Source organism: Oryx dammah, unplaced genomic scaffold (assembly GCF_014754425.2).
Source record: "Oryx dammah isolate SB20612 unplaced genomic scaffold, SCBI_Odam_1.1 HiC_scaffold_13, whole genome shotgun sequence".
In the NCBI taxonomy this organism is placed as follows: Eukaryota; Metazoa; Chordata; class Mammalia; order Artiodactyla; family Bovidae; genus Oryx; species Oryx dammah.
The window spans coordinates 17,768,045-17,790,414 of NW_024070197.1; the positions used below are offsets into that span (position 1 = coordinate 17,768,045).

The following is a 22,370-nucleotide window of genomic DNA, read 5'->3' on the forward strand; positions in this document are numbered from 1 at the left end:
GTGGTCTGGTATTCCCATCTCTTTCAGAATTTTCCACAGTTTATTGTGATAAAAGCCACACAGTCAAAGGCTTTGGCATAGTCAATCAAGCAGAAATAGATGTTTTTCTGGAACTCTCTTGCTTTTTCCATGATCCAGTGGATGTTGGCAATTTGATCTCTGGTTCCTCTTCCTTTTCTAAAACCAGCTTGAACATCAGGGAGTTCATGGTTCATGTATTGCTGAAGCCTGGGTTGGAGAATTTTGAGCATTACTTTGCTAGCATGTGAGATGAGTGCAATTGTGCGGTAGTTTGAGCATTCTTTTGCATTGCCTTTCTTTGGGATTGGAATGAAAACTGACCTTTTCCAGTCCCGTGGCCACTGCTCAGTTTTCCAAATTTGCTTGCATATTGAGTGCAGCACTTTCACAGCATCATCTTTCAGGATTTGAAACAGCTCAACTGGAATTCCATCACCTCCACTAGCTTTGTTCCTAGTGATGCTTTCTAAGGCCCACTTGACTTCACGTTCCAAGATGTCTGGCTCTAGATTAGTGATCACATCATCATGATTATCTGGGTCGTGAAGATCTTTTTTGTACAGTTCTTCTGTGTATTCTTGCCACCTCTTCTTAATATCTTCTGCTTCTGTTAGGTCCATACCATTTCTGTCCTTTATTGAGCCCATCTTTGCATGAAATGTTCCCTTGGTATCTCTAATTTTCCTGAAGAGATCTCTAGTCTTTCCCATTCTGTTGTTTTCCTCTATTTCTTTGCGTTGATTGCTGAAGAAGGCTTTCTTATCTCTTCTTGCTATTCTTTGGAACTCTGCATTCAAATGCTTATATCTTTCCTTTTCTCCTTTGCTTTTCGCCTCTCTTCTTTGATGCAGTCTCAAAAACGACAGAATGATCTCTGTTCGTCTCCAAGGCAAACCATTCAATATCACAGTTATCCAAGTCTATGCCCCAACCAGTAACGCTGAATGGAATAGGTATATGTTACCTTAAATAGTGAACTATTGATGACAAACTACTAACTGGATTCTAAGTAGTAAATAAACATGATAATGATAAAAGCAAAATTTTCTGTTAGAAAAGATTATTTTTACAGTCTGTCATAAAATCCAGGATTCGTGAAAGAATCTCATCATTTTCTTTGGATGAAAACTCCATATGTGAGACAGTGTGTGTGCATGCTCAGTTGTGTCTGATCCTGCGACCCCATGGACAATATAGCCCTCTGGACTCCTCTGTCCACGGAATTTTCCGGGCAAGAATACTGGATTGGGTTGCCATTTCCTTCTTCATATACATTATTTTTTAAATATTCTTTTCCATTATGGTTTATCGCAGGAGATTGGATATAGTTTCCTGTGCTGTATATAGTAGGATCTTGCTGTTTATCCATTCTGAGTGTAATAGTTTGCATCTGCTATCCCCAAACTCCTTGTCCATCTCTCTTTCTCCCCTGCTACCCCTTGACAACCACAGGTCTGTTCTCTATCAGTGTGTCTGTTTCTGTTTTGTAGATAAGTTCATTTGTGCCATATTTTAGATTCCACGTATAAGTGACATCATATAGTATTTGCCTTTCTCTTTCTGACTTAGTATGATAATCTCTAGTTGCATCCATGGTGTTGCATGCAAGTGGCATTACTTTATTCTTTTTTATGGATGAGTAGTATTCCATTGACTGTGTACCATATCTTCTACCCATTCATCCAAGACAGTAAGCTTTAAATAAACAAAAAGAATGTTACTTTAAAATGCCAATTAGTGCATTAGATAATAAAGATAAATGGTTAGGACTACTTCTGCATCAAACTGCAGAAAATTTATTGTAAGGAATACTGTGAAAAATAAGAAACATATCAGTAGGCAACTTTTATTGATCTGTCTTAGCTCATGGTAGACACATAGACAACAAAATGAATATAACTACCAATAATAATTTGATAGAGCTAATTGATTGTCATAGCTTATAGCCTGGAAACAATAATACCCCTTTTTTAGATATGGAAAAACTAAAAGACTGACCATATATTAGGCCCAAATTCAATAAATTTCAAAATATAAACTGTATATATTCCACAGTGCAATTACATAGGAAGTTAATGATAAAACTTCAGAAAGAAAACATTTCCACATCAAAATTTTAAAACTAGCCTAAAGAACTTAGGATCAAGAAAGACAGAATTTAAGATCATGGTTCAGGCCCTAATACCCTAACCATACTTAATCTTAAGCTAGAAAAATAGCCAGTAGTGGCTTGGAAATAGGATGGTCTCAGCATGAATGCAGTAGTAGAACTAAAGACAGAGAAGCTGGAGATTGTTCATTGATGATGCTTCTCATAGCTGGTTCTCCTGAAGGGAATCTAGGAGCATATTTTCATGGCTGCCAGAAAAATAGTACTTTGAAAAGTTCTCTTTCTGGCATGAGCATTTATCTGTCTTAATAGATTTACCTAGTGTTATTGACTGTCTGTGACAGAAATCTTACATAACAGTTGCTTAAACAGGACAGAATTTTGTCTTTGTAGGAATTAGGTACCTTAAAACAAAAACCGAAAACACTTGTCCTGTATCTCTAAGGCACAGGCAACCAGGATTCCTCTATTTCATTTTCTATGTGTTGACCAGCATCTTCCCATTACCCCCACCTCTCAGCCCCTGGCAACCACCATTCTATTCTCTATTTCTATAATTTTGACTTTTTAAGATTCTACATATAAGGGATATCATAGTGTTTTCTTTCTTCATCTGACATGCCCTGAAATGCCTATCCATGGGGTTGCCAATTGCAGGATCCCATCTTTCTCATGGCAGAGTAATATTCCATTGTATATGTATGTATTACCTCTTCTGTATGCATTCATCTGCTTTTTGGTCTCTGCTTTTTAATACACTCTCTAGGCTGGTCAATAGCTTTTCTTCCAAGTAGCAAGTGTCTTAATTTCATGGCTGCAGTTACTGTCTGCAATGACTTTGGAGCCCAAGAAAATAAAAGTCTGTCACTGTTTCCACTGTTTTCCCATCTATTTGGCATGTAGTGATGGGATCAGATGCCATGAGCTTCGTTTTATGAATGTTGAGTTTTAAGCCAGCTTTTTCACTCTCCTCTTTCACTTTTCATCAAGAGGCTCTTTAGCACCGCTTCAGTTCAGTTCAGTTCAGTCGCTCAGTCGTGTCCGACTCTTTGCAACCCCATGAATCGCAGCATGCCAGGCCTCCCTGTCTATCACCATCTCCCGGAGTTCACTCAGACTCATGTTCATCGAGTCCGTGATGCCATCCAGCCATCTCATCCTCGGTCGTCCCCTTCTCCTCCTGCCATCAATCCTTCCCAGCATCAGAGTCTTTTCCAATGAGTCAACTCTTCGCTTGAGGTGGCCAGGGTACTGGAGTTTCAGCTTTAGCATCATTCCTTCCAAACAAATCCCAGGGCTGATCTCCTTCAGAATGGACTGGTTGGATATCCTTACAGTCCAAGGGACTCTCAAGAGTCTTCTCCAACACCACAGTTCAAAAGCATCAATTCTTTGGCACTCAGCCTTCTTCCCAGTCCAACTCTTACATCCATACATGACCACAGGAAAAACCATAGCCTTGACTAGACGGACCTTAGTCGGCAAAGTAATGTCTCTGCTTTTGAATGTACTATCTAGGTTGGTCATAACTTTTCTTCCAAGGAGTAAGCGTCTTTTAATTTCATGGCTACAATCACCATCTTCACTTTCTACCATAAAGGTGGTGTCATTTGCATATCTGAGGTTATTGATATTTCTTCCAGCAATCTTGATTCCAGCTTGAGCTTCATCCACCCCAGCATTTCACGTGGTGTACTCTTCATATAAGTTAAATAAGCAGGGTGACAATATACAGCCTTGACATACTCCTTCACCAATTTTGAACCAGTTCATTGTTCCATGTCTGATTCTAACTCTTGCATGTTGACCTGCATACAGGTTCCTCAGGTGGCAGGTAAGGTGGTCAGTATTCATTCTTTTATTTTTTTTTAAATAATTTCTGAAATTAATTTTTGGCTATGCTGGGTCTTCATTGCTGCATGAACTTTTCTCTAGTTATGACAAGTGGTGGCTACTCTCTAGTTGCAGTGTGTGGGCTTCTCATTGTGGTGGTTTATCTTGTTGCAGAGCACAGGCTCTAGTGTGTGCAGGCTTCATTAGTTGTGGCACATGGGCTTATAGTTGCAGCTCCTGGGCTCTAGAGCACAAGCTTAATAGTTGTGGCACATGGGTTTAGTTACTGTGAGGCACAGCATGTGGGGTCTTCCTGGATCAGGGACAGAACCCATGTCTCCTGTATTGGCAGGCAGATTCTTTACGACGGAGCCACCAGGGGAGCCCCAACAATATTAACTCTTTTGATCCATGAACATGGAAGTCTTTTCACTTATTTGTATTCTCTTCAGTTTCTTTCATCTCCTTGGTTAAATTTATTGCTAAGTATTTTTGTTGTTTCTGTTACTTTTGTGAATGCGTGCATATGTGCGTGTCAAATCATGTTTGACTCTTTCTGACCCCATGGACTGTAGCCTATCAGGCTCCTCTGTCCATGGGATTCTCCAGACAAGAATACTGGAGTGGGTTGGCATTTCCTCCTCCAGGGGATCTTCCTGACCCAGGGATCGAACTCGCATCTCTTATGTCTCCTGTTCACTATTGTGAATGGGATTGTTTTATTTCTTATTCAGATATTTTGTTGTTAGTGTATACAAACAGAGCTGATTTCTGTCTATTGATTGTATATCCTGAAACTTTACTGAATTTTTTTATTTGTTCTAACAGTTTTTTGGTGGTGATTTTAGGATTTTCTGTATATAAGATCATATCATCTTAAAAAGACTTTTCTCTTTTCTTTCCTATTTGGATTTTTTTTTTCCTTGCCTGACTGCTCTGGTTAGGATTACTCACACTATATTGAATAGGATTGATGAGAGTACCTTGGTCTTGTTCTGGTCTTAAAGGAAAAGTTTTCAACCTTTTACCATTGGGTATGATGTTAGTCATTGGCTTATCATATATTGCCTGATTTATATTGAGCTACATTCCTTCCATACTCAATTTGTTGAGAGTTTTTATCACAAAAGGATATTGTATTTTGTGAAATGCTTTTTCTGCCTCTGTTGAAATGATCACATAATTTCTGTCTTTCTATTAATACATCACATGTATAGATTTGCATGTGTTGAACTGTTCTTGCATCCCAGGATTAAATCCTTCTTGATCATGGTGTTTTAACATGCTGTTGAATTTAGTTTGCCTATATTTTGTTGAAAATTTCTGCATCTACATTCATTAGAGACACTGGCCTATAGTTTTCTTTGCAGTGTCCTATCTCCCTTTAGTATCAGGATAATGTTGGTCTTGTAAAATGAGCTTGAGAGTGTTCCCTTCAGTTCAACTTATTTTTTTGTGTGAAAGTTAGAGAAAGATTGGCATCTATTCATCTATAAATGATTGGTAAAACTCATCAGGGAAGCCATCTAGTTTTTGGCTTTTCTTTTTTGGAGGGAGAGGAGGATTTTCTTTATTGGAAGATTTTAATTACTGATTCAGCTCCTTACTCATTATATCTGTTCTGATCTATTTCATGGTTCAATCTTGGTAGGTTGTATGTTTCTAGGAATTTATCCATTTGTTCTAGGTTATCCACTTTGTTACCATATAACTGTTCATAATAGTCTCTCATGGTCATTGTATCTGTGGTATCTTTCAGATATCACATGCCCCCTTTTTCATTTTATTTGTTAGACTCCTCTTTTTCTTCTTGACGGTGTCCTTAGCACAGTTAGTACGATCTGCTTCTCTGTAATGTCCTCTGAGAATGTTACCCGCTGCTCTCTCAGACTTTTCAGTCATGAAGCTCAAAATTCAGTATGCTGGATATGATGAGAGAAAAATGAGACTCTTTGGCACTGTCCCATTTAGCTGAGAAAACAGGGTACTCACACATTTTTACTTTCCTTTGCGAATGAAATCATGGGCCAGGATTTCTCTTGGCCCTAAGCTATGTTGCCTTGATGAAGGAGTGATGTAGGTAAAAGTCAAACTGTTCCTCTTACCCTTTCTGATGAGTCCAAACTTGTATTTTTTGCTCCATTGGTGCACTGGAAATTCTTTGCTGGAGAATTGCACTTTCACAAAGTCTGTCTTTTGTTGGGTGCTTGTCTCAGATAGTCATTTTCTGGGGGCTCCTGAACAGTGGCCAAAAGAGGCTAGAGTCAGTTCCCATGCCTCTCAGGGGTCTACAGCAAGAACTGAGGTCTTTGTGCTTATTTTGCCACATTTGGGTAGGCAAGACTCCTTCTGAGTCCCTTGCATATGGTGCTGGATCCCACAGTTCCCATAAGGGCACTTTTGTCCATGGATGGATGCCAAATTACTGTTTTTGCAGTGGGGACTGAATGAGGGATGTCTTCTTTAGCCATGATTGCCTTTGGTTTCTTAAGCCTGATTATTTACAAGTCCTTGCTCTTCAGTAGGAAGGGCTCCAGAAAAGGAGTTTCCATTATTCTCACAGCATACTCTGAACCTTAATGAATGTTCATGTTTATAGGGTCCTTTTAGGACCTAGAAATTAATAATCAGAAACATTCTTTGTGAGTTTGCTCCTGGTGATTTCGTTTTATCTTACCCCATCTGTCACAGAAATTCCTGAAAGTATAGGAAATATGGACAGCTTCCTTTGTTCCAGTGCTGTTTTTCTTATGTTTATATTTTGGGGATATTTTGGTTTTTAACTAGGAAAGGTGCATTTTATCACACTGTTTTGAAGAAATTTGTCACCATTCCTCACTTCTGACAGTTTAAATCTTTCTTGGTACTATTTTCTCATAGTTCTGGTTGTAATTCAGATTTAGAATTTTAAAATTCTAAAATTTAAATCCATTTAAAAAAACTTCATTAACAAACCTTTTTTTCAATATCTTTTGGTATTTGTAGGATTCTGTTTGTGGCACTCTTTTTTCAGTATATGTGAACTCTGCAGTTTTCATGGCTGCAGACACATATTATAGGCTTATGAACAATAAATCTTCATTTTCAATTTAGGTTTCTTCTAACCTAATGAACAATATGTGCAATTGCTAAATCAATGAATATCTCCAGTTGGATGTCCTACTATGCTTCAAAGTTTGTATACCATTCTCTCCCCTTTTATGCTTCTATCCAAATCCTATTTTCATGTGTTAGTGAATCACAGGGATCTAGTGAGTTCCCAAACCAGTTAACTTTGAGTGAAGTTTTATATTTCCCCAATTTTTACATTCAGTATAAATCAGTACCCAAGATCTCTTTAACCCACTGCTGCTACTGCTACTGCTAAGTCGCTTCGTCGTGTCTGACTCTGTGGGACCCTGTAGACAGCAGCCTACCAGGCTCCTCCATTCTTGGGATTCTCCAGGCAAGATCGCTGGAGTGGGTTGCCATTTCCTTCTCCAATGCAGGAAAGTGAAAAGTGAAAGTAAAGTCTCTCAGTCATGTCTGACTTTTCATGACCCCATGGACTGCAGCCTACCAGGCTCTTCCATCCATGGGAGTTTCCAGGCAAGAGTACTGAAGTGGGTTGCCATTGCCTTCTCTGCTTTAACCCACAGTAGTTATTAAAGATATGTGCTTGCTAAATCAATGAATGAACACAAACTGACAGGATATTGCTAAAATGATTTTTCTTTCAGACAGTAAGAAAAACATAAAATTTATTTTATAATCTCTTACCTTTGTGTATTACCTGAACAAGCTTCAATATGTTTTATCCACAACATATAAGGTGGATGACTTCAGATTGAGTGGGAGTATGTTGTTACAGGACATGGTGACATTCAAAGATGTGGCTATTGACTTCACCCAGGAAGAGTGGCAGCAGTTGGATCCAGCTCAAAGGAACCTGTACCGGAATGTGATGCTAGAAAACTATAACAACTTAATCACAGTGGGTAAGGGTAGTTTCCTATATAACTCAAATTCTGGGAGTGAAGTTCCCTTTTTTCCCCTAGTGCTTCTGAAATGTGTGCAACCTTCAAATGTTAGACTGAGTTTGGTCTTTAGATGCCTTTACTCACATGCACATCCATGCTGCAGCTTTCAAAGCAAAATGTCATCTATGGTTATGTTTCAGGGGGCAGCATCCCTAGAAACAATGCTTTTCTTACCCTTCAGAAGGCCTTGGGCTAGCCTCAATTCTTGAATGATTCTTTTTTCCTACTATTTATGCCCAAATCTTACATCCCTTCCCCTTCACAGGATGTCCATTCACCAAACCTGATGTGATTTTCAAGTTGGAGCAAGAAGAAGAACCATGGGTCATGGAGGAAGAAGTGTTAAAGAAACATTGTCCAGGTTAGTGAGAGGGAACCATACAGGTGACGAAGGGCCAAGGCCCTTTAATAGCTAATATGTAAGTTCTTGATCCCTCTGAAATATTCCAAAGGTATATTTTTTTAAGGCCATAGAATTCCATACTGACAATTGGTGTGAATTTTTTATATATGTAAGATGTCATTTTTGAAACTTTTTTTTGAAAATTCACATTTTTGTTGTGAATTTAAATATCCTAACTCTGTCAAGCTTTGAAGTCAGTGGTACACTGGTTTCATAAGATTTAGAAACTGTCCTTCACATTCTTCACAATCTGTATAAAATTACTCATTGTGTTATTTATGTCTTCCATTAATTCTACAGCATTCTCAGCATCATTAAATATTAGCTCTCATTCATTGTCTTAACACTCTACCACTGAAACTGATAGATCCTAGACCTTTTTATTTTTTCTTCCATATTTTTAAATCTCCTGTTTTCTTCCTTTGTAGCTCTCTGTTGCCTTCTCAGTAATTACTTTAAATATATCTTCCAGTTTAATAATTCTCTCTTCAATTGTGTTTATTTTATTTTTAACTCATCTACCTTTTTAAAAAAATTATTTATTTTTGGCTTTGCTGGTTCTTTGTTGCTATGATGGGCTTTCTCTATTTGTAGCAAGCAGGGGCTACTCTAGTTGTGGTGCACAGGTTTCTTATTGCAGTGGCTTCTCTTATTGCAGTGGCTTCTCTTATTGCAGAGAACAGATTCTAAGTGCACAGGTTTAAGTAGTTGAGGCACGTGGACTTAATAGTTGTGGCTCTGGGGCTCTAGAGCTTGGGCTTGTTAGTATTGTGCCACACAGCTTTATTTGCTCTGCAGCATGTGGGATCTTCCTGGACCAGGGATTTAACCCATGTCTCCCACACTGGCAGGTGGATTCTTTACCACTGAGCCACCAGAGAAGCTTAACTCATCCACCTTTGGAAAAAACTTTTAGTATAAGTATTTTGTATTTTTAGAAATTCCTTTTGTTTTTGCAAAAAATTCTCACATCTTTCTGATTCTTCCTAATAATTTCTGTGGCTTCTTCAGATTTGTGTTTTAATTTTTTCCTTCTTTAAAAATACTGTACATAACTCTTTCGTATTGTCTTCAAGTTTAAATGTCCTATTTTTGAGGACTCAGTGTGTTTTGGTTCTTCATGTGCTCGATGATAGCTGATTCCAATTTGAGTTTTTTTAAATCTTAATTTATGATAATCTTCTTGTCCTAAATTGAGTTGCTTTCTTCTGAAGGTGATTTACATGTGTTTCTCGTGGGCACCAAGAGGCGTTTCCAAGTAAGGATCAGTTCTTTGAAGGTCCTGGCTTTTGGTAGGAACCTCAATTGAACTTTTCTTCTTTATTGATAGCCCAAGAGCCTTACATTTTACTTAATAAGGCTTTGCATAGGTACTCAAGTCAGATCCATGTTCAGGCTGCTTTCAGTTCTGCTCTCTTAGTCATGGTTTTGGCTAATACTTGGTTTTGTTTTGTTCACTTTTTGTGTGTGTATAGTGCTCAGGTTGTTGGAGAATACTGCAGTGTTCTTGGAGATTTAGGCTACTTCCTATAAGCCCAGTAGTGCTTCAAAATTTCAGCTTTATCCACTGTCTAATTTTGCAAATGAGGCTACCCTATTGTAATTTCAATGTTAAAAATCCTTATGTAGTCTGTCTCTCTTATTCCCCTGACTTGCATGGTGTTTTTTGTTTTGGGTGGTTTTATTTTTCTCTTTATTTTTTTCTTGGTTCTGCTGGTTAATCTTTTTTTAGCCCTTTTTGTTTTCTCATTGTTTCTTCCTCATGCATTTGTATTTCTATAAATATCTTTCTATATTTTTAGCTCTTGATTTATACCTGGTATTTTCACTAAGTTTTTTCATTCATCGCAATACTCAGTCAAGATTTTCATTCTGTATGTCATAATTTGCTTTAGCTTGAATTTTTGTCTGCTTTCTTTATATCATGTTTCTTTTTTTCTTTTCTCTTACATTTTTTAAGAGATATGATTTCAGTACCTTCTCATTTTTGAGTGAGGATAGTTCCTTCTTAACCTGATTTTTAAAGAAGTATAATGTTAGGGAAGGAAAGACAGTTCTTGGATCTAGAGCACAAATCTGCAAACTAAACTGCTAACAAAACTGCAAAACTTTCTTTTCTGAGGAAGAAAGTTCTCAGATTTAGAGCACAAACCTGTTGGCCAGCCACTTGTTTTTGTAAATAAAGTTTTATTGGAATACATTCATACCAAGTCATTTACATCTTGACTGTTACTATTACAGAGGCAAGGTTGAATAGTCATGTCAAAGACTATATGACCCATAAAAGTGAAAGAAAGAAAGAAAGTGAAGTCACTTAGTCATGTCTGACTCTTTGCAACCCCATGGACTATAGGCTGCCAGGCTCCTCCATCTGTGGGATTTTCCAGGCAAGAATACTGAAGTGGGTTGCCATTTCCTTCTCCAGGGGATCTTCCTGACCCAGGGATCAAACCCAGTCTCCCACACTGCAGGCAAACTCTTTACCATCTGAGCCACCAGGGAAGCCCATATGACCCATGAAGCCTAAGATATTTGCAATCTGACCTTATTTAAGAAAAAGTTTGCCAACTCTTGATGTATAGGAATACATCTGTGCTTCATACTAAAGCCTTTTATTCTGCATGGTTGTGTGAATATAAGTATGTTTAGGCTTTATTTCTTCTCATCCAAAAAGGAACTGTGGCTATGAGTCTCATAACTCTGATCTTATACTCTCACCCCAAGATGTCTTCCTAAAAAGATAGTATTTCACAGTGTTTCCTTGCTCAGTCCTGGTTTCCTTGACGTAGTTAGGGATGTCAAGTCTCCTGTAGTCAGTCTGCACTCCCAAATTTCCATGTTGTAAACATGGGTTAATTAATTCTTCTCTTCAAGGTGTGATGTCCATTTTGACAGTGTCAGCTGTTTGCTCTGCCCACAATCGGCATGAACAATTGTCTTCTCTTAGAATCCCTTTTCCCCTGTTCCACCCTTCACTGTATTTGTCAACATTAACTCATTATAATTGAGGTTATAGCCATCACCTAGGATCACTGAAGCATCGACATTTCAATTCTTGTTTGTATACAGGAAAAGAGATTAGATAGTTTTTCATTCTACCATCTTAAAACATGGAGTCTTTTCTGTCACATTTGGTATTTTGATCTTGCTCCTGGAATTTGTCACTTCTACTTGGACAGTACCTTAAAGACCTGATCTTGCCTTCTTCCTCAACCTCTTTTGTTTAATTGAGCTTTTCTGTTTCCCTAAACTGAGGTGACTCAAAAGCTTAAGCTCAGTATACTGGTTTCTACCAAGTCTCTTAAGTACCTCCTTTCACAAGAATCTTTCATTTCCTTTCTTCTCAGTCTGGCAGAGAGGAAAATGGAGATTATTTTTTCCTCCCTATTTTTGAGCTAAGCAGCCACTGGGGACTGGAAGTCTTACCCTTTGGTAGGATTTTCATTTATTCTGTTTGAGCCAGATCCTTATCTCTGAATTCCTCTGCCTGGTGTCCTTGTTGTAGAGCTATTCTGCTTATCTTTCTCAAGAGAGTAACCTCACATATTCTCTAGGATGGAAGAGTAGTCTTTGTCTTCATTAGTTAATACCTTTTTTATACTTTGCCTCATTTTCATGTGGTTTTGGGTAGGATCAGAGATAAATTCATATATCAATTGGGCCATATTTAATTTCTCATTCTTTGTTTTCCCTTTTGCTCAGTTGTTGTTTAGTCGCTAAGTCATGTCTGATTCTGTTGCAACCCCATGTACTATAGCCTGCCAGGCTCCTCTGTCCATGGGATTTCCCAGGCAAGAATGCTGGAGTGGGTTGCCATTTCCTTCTCCAGGGGATCTTCGTGACCCAGGGATCTAACCTGTGTCTCTTGCACTGGCAGGCAGATTCTTTACCACTCAGCCACCTGGGAAAGCCCCCTTTTGCTCAGTACTTACTCCCTTTTCAGTCATGCTAGGTAGGCTTTTCTGCTTTTATATTCTGATTCTTATATCCTATTTTTACCTTCCTGTTGTTTGCTCTCATTTTATTAATTACTGTAGTGTTCAGGTGAATTTTTTTTTAAATATGTAGTACGTGCTTAGAATACAGATTTTTAAAGTACAAAAAGATACATATTGAAAACTAATTTTTCTTCTCTTACCCATGTCTTCCTCTATGCTGGCAACCTGTAGTATCATTTTCCTATGAGCTATTACTTATTTGTACTTTCAAGCATTTTTATGGAAACCACTTTAAGTTGATAGGTTAACTTGTGAATAACTATCATCTCTGCTGTTGAACGTTCTTTTCCAAGAATGTGATATGCCTTTTGTCTTAGTTTCCTAGGGCTGCTATAACAAAGTAGAGGCTAGAAATACAAAATCAGGGTGTAAGTAGGGCTCATGTTCCTACTGAAACCTCCAGAAGATTCCTTGCATCTTTTAGCTTCTTTTATCCCCAGATGTTCCTTGGCTTGTGACAGCATAACTCCAATCTGTGTCTTTAACGTCACATAGTGTTTCCCTGTGTTTCTGTCTCTTCATGTGGCAATCTTCTTTTAAGAACACCAGTCAGATTAGAGGCTTACCCTACTCCAGTGTGACCTCATCTTAACTAATTACATCTGCAATGACCTTATTTTCAAATAACTTTGTGTTCTGAGGTAGTGGGCATTAGGACTTAAACATATTTTAAAGGTGGGACACACAATTCAACCCATAACACTGTTTCATGTGTTCAAATCTGTGTGTGCATGTAAAGTTTTATAATTTGTGGAACATTCTAATTAAATATATTCCCCAGTTTTTTGTATTTTTATTATAAATGTAGTCTTTTGTTATCTTTTCTAAATAGCTATTTGTATATATGAAGGTTACTAAAACTGAGTATTAATTTGCTATAATGAATTTAATGAACTTTCTATAATTTTTCAGGTAACTCTTGATTTTTCAAAGAAAGAGTTTTAATATTGACAAATAATGTGAAGTTTTCCTTTCTGTGTTGTTTGTGTGTGTGTGGGAGGGTGACCCATGCTGTGCAGCACATGGGTCCCTAGTTCCCCAACCAGGGATCAAACCCATACCCCTTCATTGAGAGAGCAGTCTCAACTACTGAACTGCTAGGAAAGTTCACCCTTTCCAAGTTTTTATACCTCATTTCTTTCCCTTATTTAATGCTCTACCCTGTACTATAATAATAGTTGTTATAGTACTCATTTTTTTTTCTTCCTGACTTTAATGTAACTGCTTTGGGATTTTTCCCATTAGGAATGGTACCAAGGTTTAAGTTGTACTGTGATTTTTCTCTGGTTAAATATGTTTCCATTTTATAAAGTTATTTTTATGGAAAAATGGGAATATCTTTGGAAATGATTACTTGACTTTTCACTTTTGACCTATTTACTATTACTACTATTTACTCATAGATGTCTCTAATATTGAAACATACTTCTATTCATGGAAAAAAACAACATATGTAGGTCTTATATTTAATATGCTTCTGAGTCACTTTCTTTTCCTTCTAGGTCATTTTGAATGTAGGGTTTTTACACTGATATTCAAAAATGAAGTTGATGTATAGTTTGCTTTTTGGGTTGTCACCTTTTTCCAGTATTGGTATTATGTTTGTCTCATATACAAAAAAGAATTCTTTTTCTTTCATAATATTTTGTATAGCACATGCTTAACAGTTGTCCTTTAGATAGTTGTTTAAATTCCCATGTAAATATCTATGAGCCTTGTCTATTTATTTTGTTTGGGGGGATTTCTTTTCATAATTTTATTTGTGGTAATTGGTCTTTTTTTTCTACATCTTATAGAGTCAGTTTAGCTAAGTTATATTTTCCAGAAATTATTTCTATCAAGCCATTTATGAAAGTTTATTTCCATAGGAAATAGGAGCTATATATAAACCTAGAATTTGCTTAATAGGAAATGAAGGTATAAGCTAAGAATCCCATACATGTATTTTTTTGGTTTTAATTATGTATAATTTTGGAAAATTTTACAAGTAACATTTATTTGCAATTTCTTTTAGGAGAAATATGGGGGATGGATGAGCAGCTGAAAATTCAGGACAGACTTTTGACACAACTTGAAGATAAATTCACAAAAACATTGACTGAAGAAAAAGTCAATGAATGTCATAAGAAGTTTGCAAATGCATTTCCTCTGAACTCAGACTTTTTTCCTTCCAGTCACAGTGTCTATGAATATGACTTATTTGGAAAGTGTTTAGAACATAATAATTTCAACTATTATGAGAGAATTTTTATAGGAAGAGAAGACTGTGAATATAAGGAACCTATGAAATCATTTGGCAATAGCTTATCCCATCTTGTAGTAACCCCCTTTAAGTGTAATCATTGTGGAAAAGGTTTTGATCAAACTTTGGACCTCATCAGACACTTGAGAATTCATACCGGAGAGAAACCCTATGAATGTAAAAAATGTAGAAAAGCTTTCGGTCACAAGGAAAAACTGATTAAACATCATAAAATTCACAGTAGGGAACAGTCTTATGAATGTAATGAATGTGGGAAAGCTTTCATTAAAATGTCAAATCTCATTAGACATCAACGAATCCATACTGGCGAGAAACCCTATGCATGTAAGGAGTGTGGGAAATCCTTCAGCCAGAAATCAAATCTAATTGATCATGAAAAAATTCATACTGGAGAGAAACCTTATGAATGTCATGAGTGTGGAAAAGCATTCAGCCAGAAGCAAAGTCTCATTGCACATCAGAAAGTTCATACTGGGGAGAAACCTTATGCATGTAATGAATGTGGTAAAGCCTTCCCACGAATAGCATCTCTTGCTCTTCATATGAGAAGTCATACAGGAGAGAAACCTTATAAATGTGATAAATGTGGAAAAGCCTTCTCTCAGTTTTCCATGCTTATTATACATGTGAGAATTCATACAGGTGAGAAACCCTATGAATGCAATGAATGTGGAAAATCTTTCTCTCAAAGCTCAGCCCTTACTGTACATATGAGAAGTCATACTGGTGAGAAACCTTACGAATGTAAGGAATGTAGAAAAGCCTTCAGCCACAAGAAGAACTTCATTACACACCAAAAGATTCATACTAGAGAGAAACCTTACGAATGTAATGAATGTGGGAAAGCTTTCATTCAGATGTCAAATCTTGTTAGACACCAGAGAATTCACACTGGAGAAAAACCCTATATATGTAAGGAATGTGGCAAAGCCTTTAGCCAGAAATCAAATCTCATTGCTCATGAAAAAATTCATTCTGGAGAGAAACCCTATGAATGTAGTGAATGTGGGAAAGCCTTCAGCCAAAAGCAAAACTTTATTACCCATCAAAAAGTTCACACTGGAGAGAAACCTTATGATTGTAATGAATGTGGTAAAGCCTTCTCTCAAATTGCTTCCCTTACTCTTCATCTGAGAAGTCACACAGGGGAAAAGCCTTATGAATGTGATAAATGTGGGAAAGCCTTCTCTCAGTGCTCACTGCTTAATTTACATATGAGAAGTCATACAGGTGAGAAACCCTATGTATGTAATGAATGTGGAAAAGCTTTCTCTCAAAGAACTTCCCTTATTGTGCACATGAGAGGTCATACAGGTGAGAAACCTTATGAATGTAACAAATGTGGAAAAGCCTTCTCCCAAAGTTCCTCCCTTACAATACATATACGAGGTCATACAGGTGAGAAACCCTTTGACTGTAGTAAATGTGGAAAAGCCTTTTCCCAAATCTCATCTCTTACACTTCATATGAGAAAACATACAGGTGAGAAGCCTTATCATTGTAATGAGTGTGGTAAGGCCTTCAGCCAAAAATCACACCTTGTTAGACACCAGAGAATTCATACTTATTAGAAATAGAAACTTTATGAATCTTGTGAATATGGAAAAAGACTTCAAAAGGAATTTGCATTTCCTTGCACATTACATAATGGGATCTAGAACAGAAAACTGTGAATGTGGGAAAGCCTTTTTAAGAAGCCACACATTTGTGAAACATAATTCTTACCAAGGGGACAAGATGTATGAGAAAGCTGATCATCAAAAACCTTCAGTAGACATCTTACCTAATGATATTTATGCAGCATTCTCACTAAAATCTGAAACAAGATATTTGCTATCAGCTTATCAACATGATACTTGAGCTCCTAGCCATTGCAGAAAAAATAAATACTCTTAACCTTTTTATACTAGAATAATTAGAAAATATGTTGATATAAAATATTTATGAATAAACTGAATTACAAGGCATATATATGTAGTTAAACATTTTGAAGGTCACAAAAGAACACCTGAAATTTTGGGGAAAATAACATTGTCTAAAAAGACATATATGTGTGTGTGTATATATATATATAATTTCTCACAAATCTCTAAAGTACTTCCACTCAAAGTTGTTTTTTTTAAACCAGTTTTTAAGAATTTCACAAACTGATTGAAATTTTATATAGGAATGTAAAAGGCCACAAATAGGTGAAATATGTAAAAAATTCAAGAGAGAAGATACACCATTAGATTTCACATTTATTTAAAGCTGGTATCATTTTTTTTTTACACAATGTTCTTAATGAGTATATCAGTGGAAACAAATTGAAGATTGGAGGAAGGCAATATGGGAATTTTGTGTATTATAGTGCTATTGAAATCACTGGAGAGAAAATGACCTATTCAATAAATGGAAGATTCATATTAACAAAAAATGTTAGCTCTCTACTTTTTATCATATACAAAAATAAAATCCAAACAGACTGAAGACTAGAACATAGAAAGCAAAATTCTATATGATGAAAATAAAATAGACTATATTTACTACTTTAGAGTAACAAGATTTCTTTAACATACATAAATGTGGAACATTCAGTTCTATTTTGGTGCATTGGCTTCAGAGGCACCCACATATGTCACAGAGATACATATATCTTTGTGTTAACTGGATCATGGTTTGTATTCCTCTAAATAGAATATATACATTTCCATTAATGGAGGGATAGAGTGATACAATATGGTTATTTCTATGATAGAACATAATATTTAAAGATACAGATTTGACATAATTACACAGATAGACTACATAATACTGACAAAAAGCAAAATGTACAATGAAATAAAACATTTCTATAAATTTAATAAAACAGTGCAAAGAACAGTACTGTGTGTTGATCATGGATACATATATGACATTGCCTTTTAGGAAGTGAAGGCAGTTGTTATATTTATCTGTAATGTTTCTTTAATAAAAGACAAAGCAAATATGACAGTAGCAATGAATCTGGTTGTCAAAATTTATGTTGTAGTTTTTTAAAATTATTATTTCTTGTCTGTATTTCCCTGTTTCTCTAATCAAGTGGATAGAGAAAACCTGGACCTATATGGATTCTTATTTTTGATCAGATATAACATTTATAGAAAGTTATTAATAATGATACATAAACCAAACCTGAATTAAGATATTTTGCTTACTACCTCATGTTAATTAGCGTATACAAATCAGAAGTATACAGGATCTGTTTGAAGAGATCTTTAAATTTTTTCATTTTTTATTTTAAACATGAGTTCCTCCCTATTTGAAACCAGTGAAGAAACAAATATTCAGTTGTTGGGATACATTTGGGAAAAAAAATATCACCTGCATTTGGGTTGGTTTCAAACTAAGGGGAAAAGACCACTCATGCATAATGTAAAATGTTAGTGTTGTAACATATCAAGACAAGGATAGTTACTCATATTGGGACAGAAGAAGTTTCAAAGTATATCAACAAATCTTTCTTTGGCTTCTGAATTTTTAAATGGGATTTCAGATAGTAGTTATTTTTATGTGTCAGGTAAGAGCTCAGTGAATGTGAAAGTTCACTTCTTCCTATACCACAGCTGTTTTATATTAATGCCTTTCAATTTTTTTCTGATTTTTTTATTGGATAATTGCTTTACAACATTGTGCTGGCTTCTGCCACAAATGAACTCAAATATTTATAGTACTGAAACTTCTTTCCTCTGAATCAGTTCAGTCCAGTCACTCAGTCACATTCAACTCTTTGCGACCCCATGGACTGCAGCACACCAGGTTTCCATGTCCATCACCAACTGCCGGAGCTTGCTCAAACTCATGTCCATTGAATCTGTGATGCCATCCAACTTCTCCTGCCTTCAATCTTTCCCAGCGTCAGGGTCTTTTCCAATGAGTCAGTTCTTTGCATCAGGTGGCCAAAGTATTGGGAGCTTCAGCATCAGTCCTTCAAATGAATATTCAGGACTGATTTCCTTTAGGATTGACTGGTTTGATCTTGCAGTCCAAGGGACTCTCAAGAGTCTTCTCCAACACCACAATTCAAAAGCATCAATTCTTCGGTACTCAGCTTTCTTTATAGTCCAACTCACATTCATACATGACTACTGGAAAAACCACAGCTTTGACTAGACGGGCCTTTGTTGGCAATGTATCTGCTTTTTAATATGCCATGTAGGTTGGTCATAGCTTTTCTTCCAAAGAGAAGAAATTTCACAGCTTTTAATTTCATGACTCCAGTCACCACCTGCAGTGACTTTGGAGCCCAAAATAATTTCTCTGAATAGTCCATTCATATATTTTGTCTTTTTCTACTGGAACTTCCAAAAATACTTTTATTTAGAAATTATTACAGATTTTTATAAGTTGAAGAAATAATACCCTAAAGCAGGGGTCCCCAACCTTTGGGATCTAATACCTGATGATCTGAGGTGGAGAGGATACAATAATAATAATAGAAATAAAGTGCATGATAAGGGTAATGTGTTTGAATCATCCCCAAACCATCTTCTTTTCCCACCACCCACTCCACCTCTGGCCCATGGAAAAATTGTCTTCTGTGAAACTAGTCTCAAAGGTTGGGGGCCAGTGCTCTAGAGGATTTTTAGTTTGTGTACCCTATATCTGCATTCCCCTAATGTTAACATTTTACATGACTATAGTTATATATCAAATTTGACACTAATTAGATTCATAGGCCATACCAGATTTCACTGATTTTGCTTGCATTTGTGTGTCTCTTGTTACAATTTTATCTAGAGTAAATTCTTGTAATGACCACTACAATCAAAATATAGAACTTGAAACACCACAAGTATCACTTATTCTATCGCTTTGTAATCATACCTTCTTTCCTTCCCTTGAACCCCACTCCTAACCTTGCCAAACACTAGTCTCCTTAATTTCACTATACCAGGAGTGTTCTCTAAGTGAAATCACTGTATTACCTTTAATATTTACATTTACCTACCTAATTACTATGTAACCTTTTAAGGTTGGCTTTTTTTCACTCAACATAATTCTTTTAAAATCAATTCCACTTGTTGCAAGTACAATAATTTGTTCTACTTTGATCTACAGAGTTCTTAAGTACATTTCTTTGTATTAACTTTTTAGTAGTTTAGAATTTCTAGGTGTTACTTTACACATACATGACTTACCACAGTCTACTTTCATTAACACTGAACCAGTTCAAAACCTTATTTCTCCCCTTTGGTTGTATAGTTATCATAAATATTTCCTCTATATACCTTAAGAACTACATAAGATAGTGTAGCCATTTTTTTTTATTTTATTAAACCATCTAACATAATTGGGAACTCAACATTAAATGCACCCATATGTATACTTTCTGTCCTTTCCTCACTCCTGATATTGAAGAACTTCTTAGACCTCCTGACAGATTCTCAGTTTTCCGTTGTCTGAGCATGTCTTCCTTCACTTCGTTCATGAATATTTTTTGCCAGTACAGAGTTCTGGGTTGACAGTTTCTTCAGCACTTAAAAAATGTGCTACTTCTAGATGTTCTGTGTTCTGATGAAAAATATGTTATTTAAGTCACTGTTTCTCTGTAGGTGTAGATCATTTCTAACACTGCTTTCAATTTTGTTTTGTTTTTAGTTTTGTGAAGTTGGATTATCATGTGTCTTATAGATTTCTTTGGGTTTATCCTATTTGGGATTTGCTCAGTTTCTTGAATATGGAGGCTTACATTTATTGCCAAATTTGAGGAGTTTTCTGCCATTATTTCTTTGCATTCAGACTCACACTCTCTCTTTTCCTTCTAGGACTCAGCATATTTCCCCTCCCTTTTGCTCATATTGGGTAATTTCTCTTGTTCCATCTTTAGTTCCCTGATGGTTTCCTCTGTCCTCTCCACTGTGTTCTTGAGCATATCCACTAAGTCACATTCAGAAAACGAAGATCATGGCATCCAGTCCCATCACTTCATGGAAGTAGATGGGGAAACAGTGGAAACAGTGTCAGACTTTATTTTGGGGGGCTCCAAAATCACTGCAGATGGTGATTGCAGCCATGAAATTAAAAGACACTTACTCCTTGGAAGAAAAGTTGTGACCAACCTAGACAGTATATTCAAAAGCAGAGATATCACTTTGCAGACTAAGGTCCGTCTGTTCAAGGCTATGGTTTTTCCTGTGGTCATGTATGGATGTGAGTTGGACTGTGAAGAAGGCTGAGTGCCAAAGAATTGATGCTTTTGAACTGTGGTGTTGGAGAAGACTCTTGAGAGCCCCTTGGAATGTAAAGAGATTCAACCAGTCCATTCTGAAGGAGATCAACCCTGGGATTTCTTTGGAAGGAATGATGCTAAAGCTGAAACTCCAGTACTTTGGCCACCTCAAGCGAAGAGTTGACTCATTGGAAAAGACTCTGATGCTTGGAGGGATTGGGGGCAGGAGGAGAAGGGGACCACCAAGGATGAGATGGCTGGATGGCATCACGTACTCGATGGACGTGAGTCTGAGTGAACTCTGGGAGATGGTGATGAACAGGGAGGCCTGGCGTGCTGCGATTCATGGGGTTGCAAAGAGTCGGACACGACTGAGCGACTGAACTGAACTGAACTGTATTTTTCAGTTAAAATATTTCATTTTGTTCTTTATACTCTCCCTTTCTTTGCTAAGATTTCCTACTTTCTTTTCATCTCTTTAAAGTGTGTTCACAATTTGTTCACTGAAACATTTCTATGCTGTTTTAAATTTGTTGGGTAACTTAAATGATGCAGTTCAAAAGGTGGCACATGTTCTTTCAGCTAACACCATAACTAGACAAATTGATGAAATAGAGGATACTGAGGTGCAGCTCTTAGGATTAAAGAGTCACTGTGATACACAATTCAGGTTGACTAGTCTACTAATGTTGACAACCAGCAAAAATACTTGCTTTTGTGAGATATATTTGTCAGGAGGAAGTGTCATGTTATTCGGTTGCTCAGTTGTGTCTGACTCTTTGTGACCTCATGGACTGCAGCATGCCAGGCTTCCTGTACTTCACCATCTCCCGGAGCTTGTTCAAACTCATGTCCATTGAGTCTGTGATGCCATTCAACCATCTCATCCTGTTGTCCCCTTCTCCTCCTGCCTTTAGTCTTTCCCTGCATCAGGGTCTTTTCTAAAGAGTTGGCTCTTTGCATCAGGTGGCCAAAGTATTGGAGCTTCAGCGTCAGCATTAGTCCTTCCAATGAATATTCAGGATTGACTGGTTTGATTTCCTTGCAGTCCAAGGGACTCTCAAGAGTCTTCTCCAATACCACAGTTCAAAAGCATTGATTCTTCTGCACTCAGCCTTCTCTATGGTCCAACTCTCACATCCATACATGACTACTGGGAAAACCATAACTTTGACTGTATGGACCTTTGTTGGCAAAGTGATGTTTCTGCTTATTAATATGCTGTCTAGGTTGGTCATAGCTTTTCTTCCAAGGAGCAAGCGTCTTTTAATTTCATGGCTGCAGTCACCATCTGCAGTGATTTTGGAGCCCAAGAAAATAAAGTCTGTCACTGTTTCCCCATCTATTTGCCATGAAGTGATGGGACCAGCACGGGAATAGCACAAGCAGCTGAGACCAGCAGACATAGTGCGGCTGAGAGGAGCTACCCCAAGTCCGAGGTCAGGGGCAGAAGCCGGGAGGACCCCATGCTCGAGGGGCGGTGGCCAAAAGGAGTTACCCCACGTCTGAGGTCAAGGGCAGTGGCCGAGAGTG

The 22,370-nt window shown here is 37.1% G+C and overlaps 1 protein-coding gene across 3 annotated transcripts in view; it reads left to right on the forward strand.

The window, feature by feature from the left end:
* Window positions 1-17,631, forward strand: part of ZNF569 (zinc finger protein 569) — a 29,446-nt gene extending 11,815 nt beyond the window's left edge. For 2 of the 3 annotated variants that reach the window (XM_040252917.1, XM_040252918.1), the window contains 3 exons: window positions 7,815-7,941; window positions 8,249-8,344; window positions 14,399-17,631. In XM_040252917.1, the coding sequence (XP_040108851.1) occupies window positions 7,815-7,941; window positions 8,249-8,344; window positions 14,399-16,218 (2,043 nt within the window). In that variant the 3' untranslated portion in view covers window positions 16,219-17,631. Of the gene's footprint in view, window positions 1-7,775; window positions 7,942-8,248; window positions 8,345-14,398 lie in introns of all 3 variants that reach the window. The other variant, XM_040252916.1, reaches the window with a different exon arrangement.
* The last annotated feature ends 4,739 nt before the right edge of the window (window positions 17,632-22,370 follow it).